The sequence below is a fragment of the Macrobrachium rosenbergii genome, chromosome 20 (genome assembly GCF_040412425.1).
Source record: "Macrobrachium rosenbergii isolate ZJJX-2024 chromosome 20, ASM4041242v1, whole genome shotgun sequence".
Lineage (NCBI taxonomy): Eukaryota > Metazoa > Arthropoda > Malacostraca > Decapoda > Palaemonidae > Macrobrachium > Macrobrachium rosenbergii.
In genome coordinates this window covers 262501-285736 of record NC_089760.1, presented here as the reverse complement: position 1 = coordinate 285736, position 23236 = coordinate 262501, and the positions used below count along the sequence as shown (strand labels likewise).

General features: G+C 38.5%; 1 protein-coding gene across 3 annotated transcripts in view; it reads left to right on the top strand.

The window, feature by feature from the left end:
- LOC136848988 (uncharacterized) overlaps positions 1–23236 on the top strand; it is a 49312-nt gene that overhangs the window by 16091 nt on the left and 9985 nt on the right. For all 3 annotated transcript variants that reach the window (XM_067121801.1, XM_067121800.1, XM_067121802.1), the window contains exons 2-3: positions 20334–20966; positions 22097–22204. In XM_067121801.1, the coding sequence (XP_066977902.1) occupies positions 20334–20966; positions 22097–22204 (741 nt within the window). The remainder of the gene's footprint in view (positions 1–20333; positions 20967–22096; positions 22205–23236) is intronic.

The following is a 23236-nucleotide window of genomic DNA, read 5'->3' as shown; positions in this document are numbered from 1 at the left end:
CTTAGGAGATATCTTAACCATGACTTTGTTACCTTTGTAATTATATAGGCCAAAAATTTATAGTTTACTTCTGGGATCTCCAGACACAAATTTTGTCTTATTCTCAGTTGAAAATGCCCAGGCCAACATGAACGGTTAATACGCACATTTGCAGTAGAGTAACTGGAAATGTTTCTCCAGAAGACCCTATGCAGTCAGTTTTGTGACGACAGGCTTTGCATAGTTCAGTGATAAACCTTAGATTCGCTGGGCAGCCGACCTCTAATTTTTGCTCATCAGAGAAACACTGACGTGTCAGCAGATGATGGAAGAGCTAAGTAAGGCATTATCTTCAACTGACCATAACTGACCGATGCTAAACCCGACTTCATTGTGGTGGTTGATTTTCGTAACAGAATAAAATACAAACGTAAATAAGATAAAACGATTCCGCAACCTCAGATTCAAAGTGTTACAGCAGTGAAATCAAGGAACCCAAACGAAAAACAAAAGTAGTAATTTTGTTGCCCCTTCATTCAATCAGTGAGGCATTGGCAGAGGGTTCCTGCTGGCTTCAGGTGCCAGATGTCTCCCCTTCCTGTAAAGACACCCGCCTGATACCCTTCGCCAAAGGCCACTGCGGTGGGAATATACGAATTTTGAAAAATGGAAATTTTGCCGTTCCGTCATGCGTTTTCAAAGTGGTGTGCTCAGTGACGGTGAACACTCGTCGAGAGGAGAAGCAAGATCGATTTATCTTCCCATTGCACTTATATAATAGATACACTGATGTTTAAAGGACAATACCTTTGTCAGTCCAGGTGACATCCTGCACTTTCTTCACTCATTTATGACCCTTTCTCTACTTTTCGGCGCTAAAAACACCAAGGGAAGTGTCACCTAACAGATTCAAGTACATTTTTTACGAATTTGCATTTCCATGACATACTGTATATATATATATATATATATATATATATATATATATATATATATATATATATATATATATATATACATACATACATATATATATATATATATATTATGTATGATTTTTATATATATATATACACATATAGTTATATATATTATATATATATATATATATATATATATATATATATATATATATATATATATATATGTATGTATGTATGCATGTATGTATTATTCTTACGTATTTCCATTTGTCCCTCTAGCCCATTAGATAGAAAATCAAATTTAACGGTGGCTGGAGAAGACGCCATGACAGGGAAGTGAACTTGTGTAGGCCTATCCCCCCCAGATCACCTAATTTGGGGAGTTCCTCGCTGGGGGGAGTGGGTTCCGTTCTCAGCTAGCACTTTGCTGGCCACGAGTTCGAATCTCCGACCGGCCAATGAAGAATAAGAGGAATTTATTTCTGGTGATAGAAATTCATTTCTAGCTATAATGTGGTTCGGATTCCACAATAAGCTGTGGGTCCCGTTGCTAGTTAACCAACTGGTTCTTAGCCATGTAAAATAAGTCTAATCCTTCGGGCCAGCCCTAGGAGAGCTGTTAATCAGCTCAGTGGTCTGGTTAAACTAAGGTAATCACGCGTTGCACTGCAAAACCAACATCAGTTTTGCAGATTTTAAAATCATATCTTCCACGCAAGACGAGGGGGAACTTACCACTGTAGAGTCCATCATTATTAAAATTACCATCCATCGTTAAACGCCCTGACAGCCTCCACACAGCTATCCATAGCATAGCAAGTTGTTTGTTTATATTTTGGTCTGGACCTCAATTTTTTACTTACCCTCTTTCCTTTTTTAGATGTTTTAGTTTCTCTTTTTAACTCAGTTTAGCTGGGTCATGTCCGTCTTTATAGTGATTTTTAAATTATTTTATTTTGTGTTTTTTTTTATAAGATTTTAAGTTATATTTTTGTAAATAAGATGCAATGAGATATTGCGAAACGCCGTCGGCAAAATAAACTTTTTTTTATATACGTGCTGCCATTTCCTGGATGTCCCCTTGACAGCTACTGTGAAGCTTACAGCTATATGACCTGTTTATATATTTATATATATATATATATATATATATATATATATATATATATATATATATATATTATAATATATATATATTTAATTTATATATATATATATATATATATATATATATATATATATATATATATATATATATATATATATATATATATATATATATATATATATATATATATATATATTCTCCTGAACTTTGAGAATAGCAGTCTGCCTTTATGCTGAATCACAGCTTGAATGTAAAAATCAATGATTGTGGTGTAATCACGTGAGGATTACGCTGAAGTCCACCAAAACTACGCCTGATAAATTAGCCAATTTTATATCGCACTGCAACTTCATGATTAACTCCCAAGGAAGTGCTGAAGTGAGATGAGGTGATAAGAGACCCTCCACAGGTCATGGCACTTGGAAAATAGGTCTGCTGTGTAATCGGTCTCTCGAGTTGTACAGTAGGTATGACCATGGTATTTCTGATACCAGTGCTCAGCCACTGCGTGGTCTCTTCTCGATTTGTTTAAAAGACAGGGTCCCTTCCTGTGAAGTTTAAGTTTATTTATTATTTTTATTCATTTATTTATTAATTTTTTTTTTGCCAGTGCCAGGATATCACCATGTCACACCAATATTTTGGACTTGCATTCAGTGTTATTTGATTTTCCTTACACTTCATCAACTACATTTTATTTTGGTCAGAACCTTCTGACGAAGAGCATTCTTAAGAGGATCCGTAGCAAAGGATTCCCAATCTCCAATTAACGCCTTTCAGTAGTACCATTAGAAGAATGTTGTGTCCTCCGTCTCTCATTCACCAAAAATTTATGCGACATGAAGGGAAGGAGAAATGCATAATATTATTTCTATTCTTACGTCAGTATTCTATATATGATCGTTTCCCTCTTGATCTGAAATTGTCAGTGAGAGGTTAGTAATAGACTGACTTACTAAGCCGCAACTGATTGTCGTGTTAGTAGCAGCCTACTGTAGTTTATGTTCTGTATGAATAGGGCAAGAATTGATCCATTTTACGTTTTAGATTTTTGGAAATGTACAGACTATTCAATCCAGTTCAAATAAAAGATATATTGACTGCATAACTCAAACAGTACAGGAACAAAAACCATTTAAACCAGTGGCAGTTGGGGACAAGAAAGACTTGCACATTACCGAAAGGCACCACTTCCAGTCAAAACTTCAACACAAAGAAGAATGATTAAGGTATAGAAACAGACAAACTGTACCTCATTAACCACAAATCACTGTGACGAGATACAATTCGGGGGAAACACGAATCTTAAAATCGAGTAGACGTCATCTTTAAAGTACGCTTGTAGAATACCTTGAAGTAAACGACCAGTTGTCTGGGAGTAAACAACATATTCAAAATCAAACAATAGCCGAAAGACCAGCGCAGAAAATTGAAATTAATAATGAAACACAACAGAGGCGGTCCATTTTTGTGTGAAAAAGTGACCGTGTCTTCTCTGCAAGAAACACAAAGAAAAGAAGTCGAAGAATAAAAAGGTGGGGGTATCCTACCATCCCTCTTTCCGTGCCTCCCACCCCTCCCCCATCCCCACGGCCGCACACTGTATTCATGAAAACTCCCAACTGTTCTTTGGGCCCAGAAATGAAAAATCGCCATGACAATATTGAATCAGTTCCGAGGGTCCAGTTAAACTAATTGTCCATTCCCGGCTCAAGGGCTCTCGCCCGCGTCCCCCAAAAGAGAAGAACGTTTCTTTAATGACGTTTTTAAACATTTTGGACATGTTTATTTTTTCCTGATTCCAATTGTCCTCTTAGATTAGAATTCGGAAGGAGGAAAAGTGCTGGGTGGGTGGTAGAATGGGGAATGGGGGCTCTAAGGGGATGATGGGGTTGAGAAAATGCCCAGAAGACGCTCGGGGAGACCGATGAGATACTCGGATGGACGGGGGCCAAACGAACACGCTCAAACAAAAACGAGGAAGACGTGAAAATAAAGTAATAAAAAGTAAAGATGGGAAAAGAATAAAAAAATGAACGTTTAAAAAGGAGGCTGACTCTTCAAAGATTACTACTAACACAATAAATGGCTTAAAGTGTCTTAGAGTACAATACAGGCACAGGTATATATATATATATATATATATATATATATATATATATTTATATATATATATATATATATATATATATATATATATATATATATATATATTGTGTGTGTGTGTCCAAGTTAAGCGTCAGTTTACACTAGCATGAATAGCTTTTTCAATCACGGTCTAAATCATCTACATATCTTACCGGCTTACCTTACAACTGACGAATTTCCCAAGATAGTAGATTTATCAGTTTTTTAGCACAATTTTACGAGCAGAAAAAGATGTGTAAACAAATTTAAGGAGTGAAAATTAATAACCACCAAGCTAAAGTATGTTCCTCAATTACTTTTCGACATTTGGAGTATCAGTAAACAATGCTTGACTCCTTTATTATGAACACTAACGAGACCCTACTAGAAATAGCTAATCCTTCCCAATCCCAAAATCCTACAAAGACGACTAGTGAATTTTCTGGGATCTGACTGCAGTTGATTCAGGTAATCGTAAAAAAAAAAAAAAAAAAAAAAAACAAAGAAAAAGCAGGAGTATAACTCCGCTAGGGTCATGGGCACTTTTTCAGTAGACATGGGTGGCTAGGGAGGAAGGGGCGTAGTATAAGAAATTTCCAATCTTGAACTACTCGAGGATGTCCTCGGCGGAGGAGGCTCCCAGGGACTCTGGCCATTTATAGAGGGCCCTATCGGATTGATACGCCCAGTCAGACCAGGTCTGTCCTGCTTCTCCAGCACTGTCTCCAGTGTTCAGGGGTGATCTCGTATGCCTTTATGATGGCCTCGCACACTTCTACCAGTTTCCCCTGATCCACCTCAGGGAGGGTGTTGAAAGCAATTAGGCCCTTTCCTCTGAGGAATTTTCCCGTGAGCAGGGAGACTTCAGCGGAAGCGAGTGGGTATGCGCCAAAGACCCTGTCTACCTGATCGAGCCACACCTCGGGCTCGGCCTGGGACCACTTGGGTGATAAAGGCATGAGCCTGAATGACGGCAGACTCGCCGGGGGCTGGAGAGGAGCTGGTATTGCCAGCTTGGGCCATCCGGAGCTCATGGGCCCGTTGCTTTTCTTTCCTTTCAACCCTATCCTTTCTATCTCGTTCTTCCTTTTTTACAACACTTCGTAATTCTCTGCCTAACTACCTAGATGTTAAGACATGCAGACTACCATGTGTTAGTCACAAAGCTTGTGTTTGGGAGAATACTCTCTCTCTCTCTCTCTCTCTCTTCGCTATGAAAAATCTTGTTAGCATGCGCGTGGCCTAACATTTCCCTATTGATATTTTCAGTCACAATTTCATTTCCTATCCTAACTTCTGCTTCTTCTTCTTCTTCTTCTTCTTCTTCTTCTTCTTCTTCTTCTTCTTCTTCTTCTTCTTCTTTTAACGTGCTTTTTCCCATTTTTTGTATGGGGTAAACACGATGCCTTCTTTTGAAGGACTTTGATTCATAAAATAAAAATATACATTTTTAGCTTAGGTAATAACTGCAAGTTGCAAGGGGGCGAGGATTCAATCTGCAACATGCAGGTTGCGAGATCTGAGGTAAAAATGTTGCCATTTTTACAATTTTACTGGGAATGCTTGCCATGAGCCAGTTATCGACTCAAAAAAATGAAAGATTACGTTACTTACCTCAATAATTTTCTGGGATTTGACTGCAGTTGATTCATATATATATATATATATATATATATATATATATATATATATATATATATATATATATATATATATATATATATATATATATATATATGTTGAAACATTAACTGCTATTTTACAGGAAGTAAGCAATACAACTTGGACGTTGTTGTTATATGGAATGCCAATTTCAAACATACATTCATCAGTACGACGACCTCCAATTTATTCCTTTAAAACACTCACTGTTCAGCATAGTCGTGATCTGAGTGATCCTGAATGATTTTTCATCTTTCCCGCATACGGAAAAAGGGGGTGAGTCTCTGTCAAAGAGCGGAAGAGTTGGCTGTCCCCCTTGACATCCAAGGGAAGGCGCTCCTTGGAGGAGCCAATTAGAGAGAAAAGGGATCCACGCATTGTGCATGATTGTACTTCTTCCCCGAAGGTGAATTCACGTCCCCTGAAACCTCAGAAGACAACTCTGTTGGCCTTTTTGTCATTCTCTTTTCCTTTTCCGTCTATCCATTTTAATAGCTAGCGTAATTCTCTCTCTCTCTCTCTCTCTCTCTCTCTCTCTCTCTCTCTCTCTCTCTCTCTCTCTCTCTCATTTGTGCACACAATAGTGAGGCTGCTCTCCTAGGTGGGGTGACTCCATTGCAAATGAAAGACAGAAATCACTGGCATACGAATCCTTTAACCAGTGAACCAATGATAAAACCATTGCACAGAAAACTTCCATTACAACGGAGGCTTCTTGTATCGCGTTGTCAGTTTTAAGCTCGGACAAAATACTCCTCGATAAAAGGAGAAGGTATTGTTAGTAATAAACGGCTGATTCATATTTAGATCGCTGCTGTTCAACCTCTTTAGGCAAACTTTGAAAATCTATGTATTTTGTGTTCTCCGTATTATCTATTTAATACTTACGGATCCAGATGGAAATTACCTAGCGAACTGCTTTCTTGAGAATGGGTTAAATATTATCACGAAAATTTGGTGTGTATATAGTCAAATGCTGAGGAGAGCTTTGAGTCAGCCAATGACAATTTAACCAGGGGCAGATCTGTTTTGATTTTATTCCAACATTTTCCTTCATTTTCTGCCTGTGCCAATGTTCCCAGAACTTAGCATTGGCCAAATCTGATTGTGGGCAATGAGGTTATTTTGTTATGATGTATTTGTTATTTCCTACTTTCCAGTTACTAATGCTTTTTGCTGGCTTTATTCATTCATGTTCTGTTTCTCCTTGCCTTACTGGTTGTTACTTTTTCCTCACTACAGGTTCAATTTTGTCCATTGTTTTACTGAGTGAGAAAGAGTATATTCTCCAATAAGTTGCCCCTACAACTACAGCCAGGCCATCAGATGAAAACGTTTCAGTACCCAAGTTTACACATCATTACAAAATAGATGAAGAGATCGCATGTTACAGTACTTATATGTATCAAAGCACTGGTGCTTGTGAGTGCATAATTATGTGCAGCGAACGATGAGGGTAGGAGTAAGGGAGACAGCTGATGTGGTGGTCCTAGATTCAGAGCCGTATAGAGGCGGTAGCACTCAGCTCTCTCAGTTTCAGACAAGCTACTGAGGCTGCGCAGAGGAAGGGTGGACGAGGTCCCTCAGGGATGCATTTTCCTTTTAAACCATTTTTCAAAACTTCGAAAAACACTATTTTGAAACTATATAATTTGTAAGACATGCAGACGTTGTGACTCTTCTAGCGCTATCTTCATGGGGTGCGGAAGTGGTCAGTGACTGAGCGTAAATTTCCATCCGAAATATAGCTCAAACAGGTACCGTGCACTAGTGTGATTAAATAATCTGGAAGACTGGCATGTAGAAAAAGTGAAAGAATGGTATAAAAAGGAAGCGGAGCGTATTAACGAGATGTAGCTTATGTAACAGTGTCTCTGAAAAATGATTTTCTGTTACCAGACATCATTTAGTATAAAATAATCGTGGAGTTTCAACTCCTTTTCCATTACGTTCTGAGCTACCAACAGGCTTGTATTCCCAGTTAGCCACTGACTGAAGACCACCTGATGTGATTTGGAAACCACAACAGCTTCTCCTTCATGATTTAGAATCAAGCGAAGGAATCGTGAGATTTATGAAAGAGAGAGAGAGGGTGGGGGGGTTGGGGGATGCGGAGGAAAGGGTTGGGGGAGGGGGAAGTGGGCACGTGTTAAAAAAGGACACTGTGACCAGCTTCAATTATTAACGGTTGCAATGGGCATTTTTTAAATGAGGAGGGGAATGCCAGTGAGCGTCTGAAGAGAGAATTTCTGGGAAGGCTCTGCAGCTACAGAAAGGGCCAGATGAGGTGGCTGTGAACCAAAGCTGTAAAAAAAAAAGAGAAGAAGAAGAGAGGGAAGGGGGAACTCATGGGGAGTGTCAGGGTCGTCGTCAAAGTCTTCTTATGAAAGAGAGAGAGAGAGAGAGACATTTTTCTATGCGTCGGCGAGAGGGTAAGAGAAAGAAAACGAGAAAAAGAGAGAGAGAAAGAGAAGAGGCGGCCGGTGCTTGCCTAGGTACACGTCGAAAGCTGGAAGCACAAGGGCAACTCATTAAATGTGCATAGCACTCAGATTACAAACCATTCATAGAATATCCCGTGAGACACCGGAGCACACAGGATAGGACACGGGAGGTTACTAAGGAATGTGTGAAGGAGGGAAGCGGGCGGAGAGAGAGAGAGAGTGAAGAGAAAGGAGACGCGCGGACGCTCGAAAGGAGAGAAAGGAGTTTCTGGAAGGGAGAGACATTGCGTAATGAGGATGAGACAAGACGCAAACGATGTCTCCTTATACTGCTTTTCATTATTGTTTTTTGTTGTCGTTTGGTGTCAAATATTACGCATAACAACTACTTTTCTGAAAAGGATTCTGAACAAGAAATGTGTCAAAAGTAGACCAAAGTAGAAAATTCAACCTAACCGTTTCGAGATACAGTATGTCCCTTTTTATGAATCGGCTGTTCTTTTTTAAAAAATAATAGGTGACTGCTGAATAAAATCGTCGGCACTGCTCAATTAAGCCATTCTTTGACAGACCCCGAATAGGAAAATTAAGACTTGTTCCAAGTCATAAACTGAGGTTCAATAAATACCAATCGAAGTGAAGATAATGCAGGACTTGTAAACAATTTAAAGAACTTGAAATTTCACTGTTTGTGATTACAAGAACGCCATTTCCTGACAAGTTTTGCTTCACTTATCAAATATTTTTAAATTTCCACAGAGTTTTTTTCGAAAATCCTTTTATTATTTTAACTACTAAACTAAAGGCTGGTGTAGGAGTTCAGTTCCTCTTTAGTTTATTTTAGATCGTTAACATGACTACTATCCATTTCAGGGACCGCGAGTCATCGTTTTTCTCAAATATCTTTCAAACTAATTATTTGATCGAAATGGCACTTTGACACATTGTACAAGACATCTCTCGCTAAATTTTGGTAAAATAGTGCATTGTCAAATGGTTTTAGTTAAGGCGTTTACTCTTGACTTTTAAAGGCAAAGTCGCATGAGTCAGCAGGACTAATCTACGCAATCGAACGTCCGCTATCCCCAATAGACAGGAAAGGTGAGGCGGAGACGGGGAGGCCAGGAAAGTGGGTTGAGGGAGGGATGAGGAGGGGAAAGGAGAGGGAGGGACGGGATGGGGATTAAGGAAGTTCGAATGCACAGTCTGGTGATGCTAGGCACTTCAGAAGTTCAAACCTGTATTTTTTTATTCGTCCCTCTGCTAAAAATTAAAAAAAAAAAAAAAAAATATATATATATATATATATATATATATATATATATATATATATATATATATATATATATATATATATATATATATATATATATATGTTATATAGTTTATTATATTTGTCTTTATTTAGCAAAAATAAATTTACAGTTTATTCTTTACTTCCACAATTTCCTATTCTGTAATGAATCACTTCCCATATTGGGGCCGGTGGATTTGCTGTTTCAGCATTCTGCTTTTTGTCCAACTAAGGCTGTCAGCTTTTCGTAAATTCTCATCACTTCAAGGTTTTTATCTACCCATCTTTTCCTGGGACCTTCCTACGTGTCTATTTTTTCTTTCTCAAGGCCAACCTGCATCCCTTTTTCATCACGTCCATTCTGTCTTAGTCTTTTGTCCCAGCAAAAATAAGTAAATAGATAAAAAAAGTTTCTCTCAGTGTCCTCTCGGCTGCCGATTTTTCTTTAGTGATTTTCTCATTCTCCCTCCCCTTCACCTCTCCTGAATTTGTTTAACATTCTGTAGACATACTTTTCAAAATCTCTTCCACGTTCCTTGCCAGTGCCTGTGTTTCTGCTGTTTCATTTCACTACCTTGATAATCCTTTATCATCTACAAACATCAGCTGTTCAGCTATCTTTTCATAACAAATTTTTAATCCTACATCCCATGTACCTGCCTCATAATAAAACACTTGATTCATTGACTCCCTTCCATATCTTTACCGACGCTCCTATTCTCTAACCATTCCTCCTTTAGCCCGTCATATTTCTTTAATTAAAACACGATATACACCAATCCAATTATTCTAAGTAACACCATGCCCCAAAATTTGTGACAGAATCTTTTATCTCTCTTAATTTTACACCAAGGTATAATTCTCATTCATTCCTTCTTTCAAACTCTTCGGTTGTGAAGTTCTTTATCAGTCCTTCTATTATGCCAACGTCCTCCATTCCTGTTCATTTTCTTCTTTCAGAAGGTTTTCAAAATACTGCCTCCATTGTTCAGTATCTCTTGATTTACAACTTTGCACCTCTTACATCTCTCTATCTTACCTCATGCATTTTGTTAGACAATCTCCCCAAATCATATATCCCGTTACCCTTCGCACTGCATGCTTCTCGATTCCACCGTAAGCTTTTGCTAGTTCAAGTTACGACAAGATCAGCCTTACCCTTTCAGCATAAATCTTCTCACATAACTGTATCACAGTGAGCACTTGATCCACACAAACTATTTACTTTCTAAACCTACACTACTCTACCCCTAATGATGTTTATATCTTTCTTGTATTTTCAATATAAAAATTATTCCTTTCTCCAAATTCCCTCGGTGCCTATCCCGCATCCTGACATACCTTACACTCTGGTCAGGCATTCAGTTACACTCTCACCGTCATAACACAGAACCTCTAATTCCATCAGCTGGTGCCTTTCCAATCTTCACCATCTCACCGTCTTACTGTACAACCTCAATTGACAGTAACACCGGATCCGCCTCTTGTGTGTTATCCACATTCGAAATGATTGAAAAACTCACTTCTCTAACTTTCGACATCATATTCTTCAAGCAGTGTCTCTTCATTGGAGCTTTCATTTCAAGGTCAATTTGCTCATTGCTTATTCTCTCTGCATTTGCTGCCCTAAATCACTACTGATTTTGTCCAGTAAATTATGTAATGAGATTTATAAACAGGTTTACCTTTTCTGCGAAGTCTGCATCCACTTGTATGCTGCTGCATGATAATCTCTTTTATCCCACAACTCCATTTGAAACTTCACTTTGATTAGTCCACCAATTACTGCATGTTGATTTTTTCGTGTTCTCCATTGCTTATTTCATGGTTCCAGCCTTGGATTTTCATTCTCATGTGCAGTCACTCCTCATCATGTCAGTTCTTCCTGAATCTATATATATATATAAACATGTATGTATATACGTATGTGTGTGTGTATGTTTCCAGCATAACTCTGAAACGCACTGACCAATTTCAACAAAACCTGGTAAACATAATTATGACTTACTATCTCGAAAAGAATACCGTGGGGGTAACACATCACTGACACCATATTGGGGGGGAAGGACTCCCCTGAAACCGGGCGAGTTCTGCCCGTGAAACAGGGTTGGTTATTCCCGTAGACTTAGTAACTTTGCGAATTTATCATACCTAATTTCGGTATACATATGACTTTATTATGCCTAATTTTGGTATACATATGACTTACTATCTGGAAAAGAATACTGTGGAGGTAAGACATCAATAGCACCAAAGGGGTGGGTGTTGGGTGACAGAGGGGAGAGGGGGTGACAGAGAGAGAGGGGGGGTGAGTGAGAGGGAGGGGATAGGGAGGGTTGGAGAGAGAGAGAGAGAGAGGGGGTGTTAGGGAGAAGAAAGAGGGAAAGAGACAGGGAGGGTTGGAGAGAGAAAGAGAGAGAGGGAGAGGAAGTGAGAAAGTGAGAGAGAGAGAGAATGAGAGGGAGAGGAAGTGAGAGAGAGAGAGTAGAGAGGGTGTTTGGGAGAAGAAAGAGGGAGAGAGACAGGGACTGTTGGAGAGAGAGAGAGTAGAGGGGTTGTTAGAGAGGAGAAAGAGGGAAAAGAGAGAGAGAGAGAGAGAGAATGAGAGGGAGAGGAAGTGAGAGAGAGAGAGTAGAGAGGGTGTTTGGGAGAAGAAAGAGGAGAGAGACAGAGGGTTGAGAGAGAGAGAGAGAGAGAGAGGGGTGTTAGGGGGAAGAGAAGAGAGGGAAAGAGACAGAATGTTGGAGAGAGAGAGAGAGAGAGAATTAGAGAGTAGAGGGGTTGTTAGAGAGGAGAAAGAGGGAAAAGTGAGAGAGAGAGAGAGAGAGTAGAGAGGGCGTTAGGGAGAAGAAAGAGGGAAAAAATGAGGTAGACTTGGAGACAGAGAGAGAGAGAGTGAGTTTATCGGTTGTCAGTCAGAGTTATCTTGGGCAGCGCCGGGTTGGTCAGCTAGTATCTTTATAAAATATCTGTAGTACTCTGGAAGATACTGATAAAGATGATGCTAAAAATACTCATTCCCAATTCAGGTTATATATGGCAGATCGCACTGATAAATTCGTCTCAAAAATGAGTCTGCACCCCTGATCTTATGAGATGACAAATAAGAAAATGTAAATACTATCAATAAATACTGTCTGTGTGAGGGTTCTTAGTGGTCGTTAATAAGAATATTGACAATTTACATATTGTCAAAAAATAATGACTATATGAGGGTCCTAAGCCTTTAATGATGTGGGTAAAATCAATACTGTCAATACATATCAGTCGACCTGGGGCCCCGAGAGAGAGAGAGAGAGAGAGAGAGAGAGAGAGAGAGAGAGAGAGAGAGAGAGAGAGACGGACATTGTACCATATTAGAGCTTTTAAAGTATGTGTTAAAACTTTGCTCTTTCAGAAAATTTCCTTAATCAGTTGTAGACCTTAAGATATTAATTGACTCCGTGAAAACGAATTCCATTTTTAGGGCGGCTCTTTAGAAAACACGTAATAATTTATAATATAAACCAACACAGAAAGCTAAAAAAAAAAAAAAAAATGGTATTTAATATGAGACGCAGAAAGCTCAAACACTTTACGCATTTTAGCTTTGTAATTAAGGAGCGGATTTTCTCCGAGAAAGTGACATAAATTGTGGCCAGTCGATCGGTTGAATGCTTAAAGCGTAGGGGTAAAGCCTTCGCTTTTATGGAGGTGCAATATTCAAACATGGTGTGGAAATATACGGAGGGAAGCGGAACCCAATAAAAAAAAACGTGATTTGCTTAGGTTTAACTTTAAACTGAAATTGAAATTGCAAAAAAAAAAAAAGGATGAAAAATTCTCGATACTGAAGGCAATCAGAGTATGTTGACACTAATACATTCTTGATAAGTGTGCTAATTCGTGACTTTAAATGTTATTCGCAAATGTCTGAGAAATTGACACACTACAACCTCTCCCCTGCACACGACAAAAATCACGTATAGCCTCTTGGCCCATTTCTGGTATACTACGCAATCCTCGTTGGCCTTTCGTTTCCTGTTTCTGTCGAAAGTTTTTATTTTTTTAACTTAGGTACAGAACGCATTAGAAATACAATGAACATACGATGCAAATCATTAAGTATGACTTTAATTTTGTTTCAGTGTGTATATGTGCACATATGTCATTGTGTCACCCTGTATGCTTTGGTTGCCAGTCGCTGCTGGATAATAGAATATTTTTAAAAAATCCTACACAGTTTACTGTAAAAGTCTGTGAACGCCAAACAAGTTGTACTGTACGAAATTTGACAGGGCTATGCTAGGTTAGCTTAGGTTTCAATGGTAAGATTTGCTTTTGGAAATATGATAGCTATAAAGATCTTTACAAAACTGTAGGTTGTATAAAATATTTAGATAAATCCACTCTGAAAAGGATGATAGAAGTGTAGCATGGTAATCTAAAGCTCTAAAACACAATTTTAACTACCATAAATTTTGAATAATGCATATTTTCACTGCGGGTAAAGATCTGTCTTTGAAACCCATGGCAGTAAATATGGAACGCATTTAGAATAAGTATCCTTACATACAGGATGAGTTCACGTCTCGTTCATAATGAGCTTTGTTAACTGGTTACTGAATTTTTTTTAGAATCCTGTACTGACGTTACGACGATAAATGGTTCTAATATACTTTGTTTGGCAGACAACGGACAAATTGGTGCAAAAGCACAAATAAGATTAATATACTAATATACTACACTAATATACTAGTGTATATACACTACACCAAATGTGCAAAACTAAGAAAACTTCATGTGAAGGCTATGTACCTTTGTCTCGTTACAGTTATATAATGAAATAGTATCTTTACATTCATCATTAAAAGTATGGTACAATTTTTGTTTATCATTTCAATCGCAAGCAGACTGGTCACTGCCAAACTGGGTGAAGTTATCGCCTCGATGGTAAAATCACGTTCTAGGGGAACTTATAATTGTGCGATCTCTCTTTTAATTTGAAGTTTTCATTTATTCCGTTTATTTTCTGGATCCTATAAACACACACATATATATACTGTATGTATATATATATATATATATATATATATATATATATATATATATATATATATATATATATATATATATATATATGTGTGTGTGTGTGTGTGTGTGTGTGTGTGCTTAAAAAATCACAGTAGATGCGCGTGACTTCAGCATATAAGCGAGTCCCACAAGAAAATGATTCACTGCCGAACTTCTGCCTGTCATTTTCGATGTGAGTATATATATATACAGTATATGTATAAATGGATGTATGCATGTATGTACGTATGTGTTTGTGTGTGTATGTGTGTGTTCCAGCACAAATCTGAAATGCAGAAATGCACTGAGCAATTTCAACCAAACTTCGTTCACATGCGACTTACTATCTGGAAAAGAACACTGTGGGGGTAAGAAATCACTAGTATCAAAGGGCACCAAAGGGGGTGGGTTGGGAAGGTCTTCCCAGAAACGGGGCTGGTTCTGCCCGTAGACTTAGTAACTAGATAAGTTCTGTGCTTTATCATACCTTATTTTGGTATACACATGACTTACTATCTGGAAAAGAATACTGTAGGGGGTAAGACATCACTGGCACCATAAGGGGGTGTGGGTGGGAAAGGGGTGACATGTATCTGTACTGTAAAAATAACCGAAAACAATAGATATTAGTGTCTAATCCATAGTTTTCAAGGTCGCTGAGATGAGTAGTGACACTCCCAATGCCCTTTAAGTCCAAGTTCAGCAGCCTCTTGATGTTGAAATGCATCCGAAATGATTCAGATGTCAACTTTCTTACCTCTTCCAGTTAGATAATAATTTATTAGAACAAGTTCAAAAACATAAAAACTGATTCGTTAGTTACAAGACGCTGTCGTAGAGAACTTTTTAATATTCATTATTTTAAAAAGATGTGCATTTGACTGACTTCTTCCCGACAAGCGAAGGAAGGAAGTCTGTAGAAAATTTTCTACTTCTACAGAGCTTGGACCAAGTCACATATAAGAATATATGCATCTGATATTCTCGCAAATGAACTCGGGTTTTCGCAAACTTTGCGAAATGAAGTTTGCATTCCTCGCCCAAGAAACTTTTTAGTGATGTGAGGCGCTCTCACACACGCACAAACGTACAGGCGCGCGCGCACACACACACACACATACGCACACAGCTTCGCCAATATTCACTTCTTTGCTCCGACTACCGTATTATATTCTCCTCCTAACATCTTTCAGTTTATTACGAAATCACAACCTTTACTCGCATTTATTGAAACCAAAAGATGCTTGTTGTAGGCTCTTATCGTTTTGCGCTAAAATAAGAACATGGGCTTTTAAGGGTGAAAACGATTTTAGGAAAGACTCATTTTGCATCCTCGATAAGATTGCGGCCGTATTTTTTATTATGCAAATGATGTGCAATGGATGATTCATGACAAGCTGCTGCTCTTGTGAAGGACATCCTCACCAAAGTTACGCTCTGAGGCTCACGAGAGTCTCGGGACGGAAATGACGATCAATATTTTCTTATCGGTCTTCTCTCATCTCAGAAATGGATATTACAATTGGATCCAGATTTTCAGTCTTTTCATTTGATATTAATTTGAGTAAGTTGCATGGTATCATTCCCCGTCTTTAATAGGAATGGTGCCCAATATTCCCTTACCTGTCGATGGACATTTTACGGATGGGTTAAGAAAAAATTAAACAAAGACAAGAAAACCATCGCGAATATGGTGCTCGTCGTAACGAAGTCTTCTAACACCGTCGACTGTTCTGCAGTCCTTTCATTGACTCTCTGAGCTCCGTGAGGTTAAGAGGGAATTCCCCGGGTCTTTCTCCAAGTGTACCGGATTTTATCTTCCTATTTCTCGCACACTCTTCTTCTCTGTTTGAGTGCACGTTGGTGTATACTAAAAAATAATAATTACGGGCCCTTATAAAGGCTCAGCTTCTACAAAGCTAAGACATCCAACCGACGAATTCAGATTCCATTTGGAATCAGGATTACCGTAAATTGCAACAGCGTAATCACTGACGTAAGAGCAGCCTTCCTGATGGAAAATCACACTTTCAGAAACGTGATTCTGGATATTGATCGGATATGAAAGCAATTTGCATGATGACCGGCCTTCACATTTTGAATAATCGTAACGAACTACAGGAAAATTAAAGGAATGCGGTATCCTCACAGATGCAGGTTCGCATCTGTGTAGGAAGCATATCTCAAAGGTTACGGTCTGCCGCCCCTGGGCTCAAGGGCAAGGCTTCATAAAACTTCTTATAATACACCAGGAAAAAAATAATGATAGTTTGCTTCGAGAGCAAAATTTCTTGAAAATCTTCGGAGAGAGAAGAAAAGCAAAGGCCTTCATCAGAGGGCATACCCCTCCCGAAAGTCTGAGTAGTTTTGCACTGTTGAGCCTAAATCGCCATCATACGCCAGCGGATTAAACGACGACTTCAGAACGAAGTAAATCGTACAATTCAAACGAGGTTCGTTCTGAGATCATCTCAAAATTCGAATGGATTAGTTTCCGCCTACTGAACGCAAATCCGTGGACTTGAGATTTCCTACTGAAAAGGGAATGTAAATGAAAGGTTTGCGAGGTTATGCAACTTGCTAATAGGACTTCAGTTTTTTTTTTTTTTTATAATAATGTCCCAGTGCAGATCTCGAATGAGATGTAGTTTCCAAATGTGCGAAATCTCTTCACGAAAACCAGTGATTATGATTCTTTTAGTCCTGCAGCCAACTACGACAGTGCAGTGGGATGAAAGATCTCCTCCTGCTTATCACACAGTGCAACATTTGCACCTTGCAATTTTCGCCGGGTGAGGTTCGTGAACGAAGGTGGTCGAAAACAGAAAATCAACCTTCACCTCACGGGGAAAATTTGGAAAATCAACATGAACCATTAAATTGATCCACTATGCAATGTGTGTTTGGTTGTGAATACTTACGAAATTTGTGCACTTGGAAAACAGAAAAATATACACCGCAACATCGTTCATGCACCTTTTTAAAAACGAAAGGTTTAAAAAATCTTTTCTCAAGGTGGTAGTTAATGTTTTAAAACTAGGTCTGTACAGATAAGGTAACACTAGACTGAGAAGGAACTTAGCGAGCAATACACTATCCACTGCGTTTTATGAACTTCCGTTATTTTCAATAACCTTTCATTTACTCCTCGATAAAAAAAAAAAGTTTCCATGACCTTCGTTTTACTTCGTAAGTTATTATATTTTCTAGAGCTCTTTTAACACTTTTCCTATTAGTTTTCCATATCGTAACAATTTTAGTAGGTTTTAACTGAAGGAGTGAAGTGCGATATTATTTTATGCTTCCAAAATGAGTAGCTTAATCTCCCACGCCCGTCCCACCCTTGGCCACGGCGTTGTCCCTGGCTGAAAAAGAGGTCCTTTTCACTTAAGGCTTCCCACTGCACTCAAGATTTTCTAGTTTTATCCTGATGCCTCTTATTTTTTGACAATTACTACTTTTTTTTCATATACACTGTACAAAAACTTCGTGATCTTGAACGCGCAAAGTCCAAGGACAAAGTTGCTGGCCTGGGCTGCACAAGACCTATCCATCGGAATGGTACCAAGCCTCCCAAGACATGATAAAGGCAGGCCGAAAAATCATGGTCTAAAAGTGTGCAATAATGAGAAGCCATTATTCATCCCGGTGCAGCGAAAGCGATCAATTATTTCCAGAACTAGAGGCAGTATACCAGAAGTCTCGCGCCCAGGCATCTCTCTCCCAGAGGGTCCCTAGCCCAGTATCCTACACCTTTCGGGACTAGCTTGCTCTGCTTGGGAAAAGAGTTGTGACGATCCTCGAATATTCTGCGAGACTCACCTTAAGCCGGATCCTGTGTATGAGAGGTATTATTGACACAAATGGACCTTGAGATTCCTTCAGGTGACGTCAGACTTTCCGTCCCCATAATATTAGCCAGTGTATTATATTTGAAGTTTTTTTTTTTATTTCTGGTGTTACGACAGTGACATGCAGTTCGGAAAAGCTTGTCTTTGTGATATCCCACCACTTTAAATCCACAACTGAAATCACTTTGAAATCGAACTATCCGTGAATTATTCATTAACAGGATCGCTTTTTATATCAGTATAGCGGAATATTGAGAAGAATATCTGATTTTATCATTCTCTCTCTCTCTCTCTCTCTCTCTCTCTCTCTCTCTCTCTCTCTCTCTCTCTCTCTCTCTCTCTCTCTCTCAACTGATTTGAATGAGTTTCATCTTCGAATGTATAACAGTACCATGAAATGTGGAAACAACAATTTATATGTATTCATGATATTGAACAAATGCACAATATCACAATTAATCTGTGCGTTATATTGTACCAACACATTAAAGGTCGGTGAACGGAAATGAAACGAGACCTGTGAAATGCTCAATCATTCAGAGCAGTGGGGATTTAGTTTCGACAAAGACTGACCGTGTGCAAGTCTAAATGTAATGAATTTAATAGTATAGGTAAATTAAGTCATTTCATTGCTGTTAAAATATGTCCTTGCTTTTAAGAAGGTTTGGAATTAAATTCTTTCAAAAAGTCCTTCATCCTAGTCTAAGTAATGGGACGACAAAACGCGATATAGTGATGACCAGTTTTGCTCAAAAGTGAACCTTATTAAGACAAATGGTTTTCCCAAAATACATGTATATATATATATATATAATATATATATATATATATATATATATATATATATATATATATATATATAGAGAGAGAGAGAGAGAGAGAGAGAGAGAGAGAGAGAGAGAGAGAGAGAGAGAGAGAGAGAGAGAGAGAACCAGATTACTCTTGTAATTCCCCGAAGAGCTGCCTAAAAAGGAAAATGGACCTATGTTAACTAGTCTTGACGAAAGTCATTGGCCCTTTATCGACACACGTACGTCTGTATATCCACTAAAGGGTTTCAGACAGTAGTAATTATGGCTGTATAACTGAGTATAAACTTAACATATCCAGCGACACTGAAGGTACCATTTTTTAAGCTATGATCAGAAGTATTTCAGGGACCATAGACTTCGTTTTTCTTAAGTGTGCACCCGTGAATAAGTCGAACGAAAATCTTTCTGGAATGAATCTCAAAATCAAGAAGAATTTTATGATTTAATTCACATATATTCGACTAATTTAAAAGCATCTCTGACTGTGGTTACTTTTTCCTTTGCAAACTCATTTTTCTTTCTTGGTCAGACACATGCTACAGTCGAGTTTACTAAGATGTTAAGTTCACATGAAAGCACTGTTCATGCCATACTACACATAGCACTTTAATCTCTGAAAACTGACAGCCTCAAAGAATTGCTATTCCCCTGCTGAAATATTTTGGCAGCATTAAACACAACCCTAATACTTCATACTAAACAATAAGTATATGAAAATATAACAGTGACTCATATGTAAGTTCTCAAAATAAATTCAGCATTCAACTCGACTGCTAGCACTATCATTTGGATGAATCAGAATTTCCTCGTCTGTAACGGTCTTACATCGGAAGCACGCAGTGTCATTATTTTAATACTTTAGATTATACGCTATATATTTTCAAACAGACACTAAGCACAAAATCATAGATTTCAAAAATATTAATTCAACAACACGTTGACAGTCTACCACGGACGTTTTAACGTATGGCATTCCATATTTTAGCAAGCATAACCTTTAAGAACAAATGCTCAAAATCCACTAGATTTGATCAAAATCACAACAGCTGATTATCCTTGACTTATTTTTCTCCTTTTTCAGGACATGGAAAACAAAGATGCCCTCAGTGATGCTTGCAACATGGAGATTTCCATACGACCTGAACCCCACCTGGAAGTTTCCCAGGACCTGGAACTCTTGGCGCAAGAGATTGCAGAAGCCGCGGTCGAGGAAGAAAGGCGGTCCTCTACCAGTTCCTCGCCAACCCCTTCCCAATTCCACATGCCTGACTTTTCCTGCGAGGAAATACTCGACGCTAAAGCGGAAGTGGGCGTACAAGAGCAAGGAGAAGTGGGCGTACAAGAGCAAGAAGAAGGGACAGTTCCTGACAACGTTAGCAAAAAGAAGCGCGAAAGAGGTCGGTCACAAAGTCCAGTAGACGAAGCCTCATGGGAGATAGTCGACTCTGTCGATGAACTGAGTGTTACCCGCGACGAAGACACAATAACAAACCCTGCGCAAAGCCACTGCATTGTCAGGAAATTCCTTGGCAGTCACGACTTGTGGCAAAAGCTCAAAGACTTGGGGATGGTGTGCGATATATGTAACGACCAAAGTATGAACTCCACCGATAACCCAAGCGAAGACGTCAGCGGCTTTCTTGGTCTTCCTAGCAGCACCAGTGACCTAACTGTTTCATGCACTGAATCAATGGTTATATGCGATATGCCTCAGGTGAGATTAGCTTTGAAAGTATTTTCTTAACTACACGTGTAATTGTTCACAATAAGTGGATATACTGGGAATGGTTACCAACATCTATATCAACTAGATTAAAAGAAAAAAAAAACACGAAAACATTCCATCCATTGGAAATATACTGAAACGTTTTGGTCTAAAAGAGGTAAAAAAAAATAATATATATATTATATAATATAATATTTATAATATATATTATATATATAGTATATATATAAATATATATACTGTATATATTATATAATATATATAATATATTATATACATGTATATATAGATACATACATACATACACGCAGGGTTTCATGATCATGAAGTTTGTCTCCCTAGAAAATTGTCCAGTGTGCTATTTAGGGAAGGTCTGTTGAGCAACAATACATCTCTATCGACACAAAAAAGGGAGTTTTGTAAGTCAGTCGAATGCGGCGGCCTCCAGCCGGGGAAAATAAGGGCAAAGGGACAGCTTCAACATCTCAAAAATAACTACTAAGAACTGGAACATTAGACCGTTATAATGCCACCTCCTTCTAAGGGGAAAGATGGAACATTAGACCGTTATAATGCCACCTCCTCTCTAAGGGGAAAGATTTAAGGTTGAAGATGGTGGAACGAACTGTTTGTTGGTACACGTGACAAAATCATAACTGAAAGGGATACATATCAAGAAATATTTAGGAGGAGAAAGGTTAGTGTAGGCGAGGGGATGGATCAGTGTATGCATACGGTTGCGTCTAGTGAGAAGAATAAAGGCTGATAGTGCGGTGGAAAGTGTCTGGCTCGCAAGTGTGAGGAGGTAAAACGGGGGGAGGACCCATCAAGTGCTGGGGCAGACGCTGTGAAACGTGTAGGAAAGGAAGGTCGTCAATATCCAGAAAGTGTGAGAGTGCATGTTAGATAAAGGTGAATGATGCAGTGTTCGTGCGCGTGTGGGGAGGGGGGACGTTTCAAGTGTGCATTAAATGCTGGTTCCTACACATGTCAGTAGTTATAGTGTGGGTGTTGGTTTTTCCCTAGAGCCATTTTATTAGCTTAAGCGGCCTTAGTATGTATGTATGTATGTGTATATATTGTTGCACTCTAATTAGTTTAAATTTATTTCCCCACAGGACGAGGAGCAGCAGGTAGGAGAGGAAGGTCAATGTCCGTTACCACTGAGGAACACTCCCGACAGCCCTCGGTTGCCAAGTTGGAAAGGGAGGGTTGCTGGAGCTACGGTAAATTATCTAAAGTTTTTTTTCTTTTGTATTTAGCCATGATTTCACTTATGTTCGATGTGAGGAAATTCTGAAGCCATTAAAGTGCATGATTAAGTGATCTTCTATACAATAAGGGAAAATAATCCAAGCATTTCTAGGGGGAATTTCACTTTATCCCCAGATCACTTCTTGGACTTAACCCGTGGCTAACCTTCTTGTAAAGTTTCTCTTAAATGCAGAATTGGATCTCGATCCCAATGAGAATCTAGATTTGAATTCCAATCAAAGTCTAAATGATTGATTCGTGCTCATGGGAAACGTTTCCAAAAATAATTAGACTTTAACCAATATTTTTATAAAATTTGCCTCCATCCCAATGAACAAAGCTCAACCTTCGCCCCCCGAGTGTCGTGGGATCTCCACCAGTGCTAGAGTTTGGTCAGCAAAATCTCATGAATGTATTCTTGGCGCTTTCAATTTAACACATGGATCAGAAGAAATTTATGAACCAAGTTGACAACTAGAATTGGCGGCTAGGGTCTTTGTTTAGTTGGACTCTGCTACCGAAAGTATCCTAGAAATCCGTACATACTGATTTGTGAAAGCAGTGGCGCGATTAACGGGTGGCTACAAATAAGAGTAAATAAAGTAGAGGAACATAACAATGTAGAGTCAGTTATGAAAATATCAGTTTTAATCAAGGGATAATCAAAAGAACATTTCCTTATATATTAATTCCTACATATTATGCTTCAGAAGATTAATTTATATAATAATAATTGACAAAAAAGTGGTAATAAATCAAAAGCTAACAGCAGTAAATGCAATATATAATTTTATGTACGTGATTATTTGCTGAACCATGGGCTTGTGTATTATATAACTTACATCAGATGAATGCATGCATTCCATTTATACAGAAAGGAAGCATTCTGCGACTAACAACTTCTGTTTATATTTGCCCGCTAACGAAACCAAATTTGAAGGGCTGATTTAATTCGAAACACGAACCCTTCTTTTTCGTAGCATGTACAGGAATTCTCGCGAAGT